We start from the raw sequence: 2,231 nt of genomic DNA on the forward strand, positions 1-2,231 counted from the left end.
TTCAGCAGGGAACCCATAACCACTTAGGAATCGGTTTAAGTCAGACAGGTGGAGAGCCTACTACTAGTCTTGCTCCACCTCCTGCTTTGCATTCTTCTCACTCACATGGCCACTCCGCTTCCCAGCCACAGCAGGCTCCACAGCAGCCTCCCCAGCAGCAACAGCTTCCACCGCACACTCTTACTCATCCTCACTCTCATTCTCATCCTCACCACCCGCTCCACCCAGGCTCCCAACCTTCATCGTTGGGTGGCTTTGACTTCCAGGGCATCCCTGTACTCTCATCAAATCAGATAGCTTCTCTGATGCAGCAGGAAGCAGGTTTACCCCTCCCCTTGCCACTTCATTTATCTTTATCAAAGGATGATGGTAAAGGGGAAAGCAGTGGAGGTGGAAGTAGCAGTAGTGGTAGCAGTAGCAGTAGGAGGAAGAAAGCTATGGCTGGCTATTTGCCACAGAGAAAAGCAAAAGCGGCTGCAGCCATGGCCATAACAACCACAGTGGTAATCCCAGTGCTAGTAGTAATGGAGGACTTAGTCATGGTCAACCCCCAGCTTTAATTGGGAGTGGGGTTGGTATGTCAAATATGGGTGGAGACCCATCATCTCTTCTTGCCTCATCATCTTCATCCTCATCAGTAGTTTCTTCCTCTTCCTCCTCTGCTCCCTCTTCCACTGCTGCCTCAGTACTAGTTACTAATGATTCTCACCTTTCTAAAACTGATAACCAGAGCTCAATGCAACCTAACCCCACTGAGTCTGATACAGAGCCCGTTTATAGCTGTGGTGAGTGTGGTAAAAGCTTCCCTCATCTTTCAAGCCTTCGAAGGCATTTGCGAATGCATGAGCCAACCACAGCAGGTACTAGCAATACTGCCACTACTGGTCCAAACCCCATTCACATTAAAACACAGTCTGACCCAAGCCTTCCCCATTCGACCCAAGAAACCTCCCAACCCTCATCCAATTCTTGTCCTAGCCCAGACAAAATATTTCATTGCCCAGATTGTGGCAAAGGCTTTAAGAAAAAAGGGCACCTCCTGCAACATGGCGTTATACACTCTTCAGCCCGCCCATATGGCTGCTCCACCTGCTCTCGGGCTTTTAATCGTAGAGAGTCACTGACACGCCATGAGAAGATACATGAGGAAAAGCCATTCCGATGTCCTGCCTGTGGTCGTGCCTTCCGTGAGAGCACCTCTCTACTCAACCATGCTGCCTCAGGCACCTGCGGCAAGCCAGGTAGGGGACCCAAACAACGGGGCAGCAAAACAGGAACTGATGGTGAGGACAGAGTCGGGGGAGGGGGTGGAGGAGGTAATGGAGGAGGGGGAACTTATCAGAGCAATAGAGGGGTTATTTTTGGGAAAACTGAGGAAGAAGATGGTGTTATTGTGGGGGAAGGAGAACCAAAAGCAGGTTTAGGATGTGATGGTCTGTTTCAGTCTGGAAGGGGAGGGAATTCAAATGACAGGGACAGAACAGATGGTAAATACCCCACTGACTACTCTCGGAATCGTTACACAGGCTACCATGATGACCACCGTTCTCAAGGTAATCCATCTCCATGCTACTCTGGTGCCTCCCCCTGTGGAAGTGGGATGGCGGGCCCAGCTCTGAGAAAGGCACCCTTGGCCCCAACACTGCATCCACACTCTCAGAGCCACAACCAGCACCATCATCCGCAGCAACAGCCCCACCTGCCCCTTTCTTCTCTACTGGATGACTCAGAGGATGATGTGACTAGCTCTGTCAATAATGCAATCTCTGCTATAACGGCAGCTAGTAACAGTGGAAATAGAGGGGATGATAGGGGAGACATCATAGGAGGTCTACTAGGTGGTCTTGGTTTAGGTCCTCTGGGCTCACCTTCATCCACATCTATTATGGATAAGAATTTCAGAGGTGGTGGAAGTCAGGAGGTTATGAGCAGCAATCCACAGAATCCTCCTGCCAAACCAAAGCGTCCCCGCAAACCCAGAGCTAAGAAAGATCCTGCAGCTGGTGGACAGCCCCCCAAACGTAGGCAATACACCCCCAGAATGGGGCCCAGTGGGCTCCCACGCACTCACCTTTGCAGTGTCTGTGGTAAGGGATTTGCACGTCGTGAGACCCTACGCAGACATGACCGTATCCATACTGGAGAAAAGCCCCATCACTGCACTGTTTGTGGAAAGTATTTCAGGGAGGCTTTTCACCTTAGCAAGCATCAAACAGTCCACTCTGGGGCAA

General features: G+C 51.0%; 1 protein-coding gene across 1 annotated transcript in view; it reads left to right on the forward strand.

The window, feature by feature from the left end:
* Positions 1-2,231, forward strand: part of LOC109970201 (uncharacterized) — a 10,257-nt gene that overhangs the window by 4,119 nt on the left and 3,907 nt on the right. The window contains 3 exon segments of the mRNA XM_020617602.1: positions 1-479; positions 482-2,226; positions 2,228-2,231. The exon segment at positions 1-479 is cut by the window's left edge and continues 13 nt beyond it; the exon segment at positions 2,228-2,231 is cut by the window's right edge and continues 3,907 nt beyond it. Of these exon segments, the coding sequence (XP_020473258.1) occupies positions 1-479; positions 482-2,226; positions 2,228-2,231 (2,228 nt within the window).

Source organism: Monopterus albus, unplaced genomic scaffold (genome assembly GCF_001952655.1).
Source record: "Monopterus albus unplaced genomic scaffold, M_albus_1.0 scaffold192.1, whole genome shotgun sequence".
NCBI classification, from domain to species: Eukaryota; Metazoa; Chordata; class Actinopteri; order Synbranchiformes; family Synbranchidae; genus Monopterus; species Monopterus albus.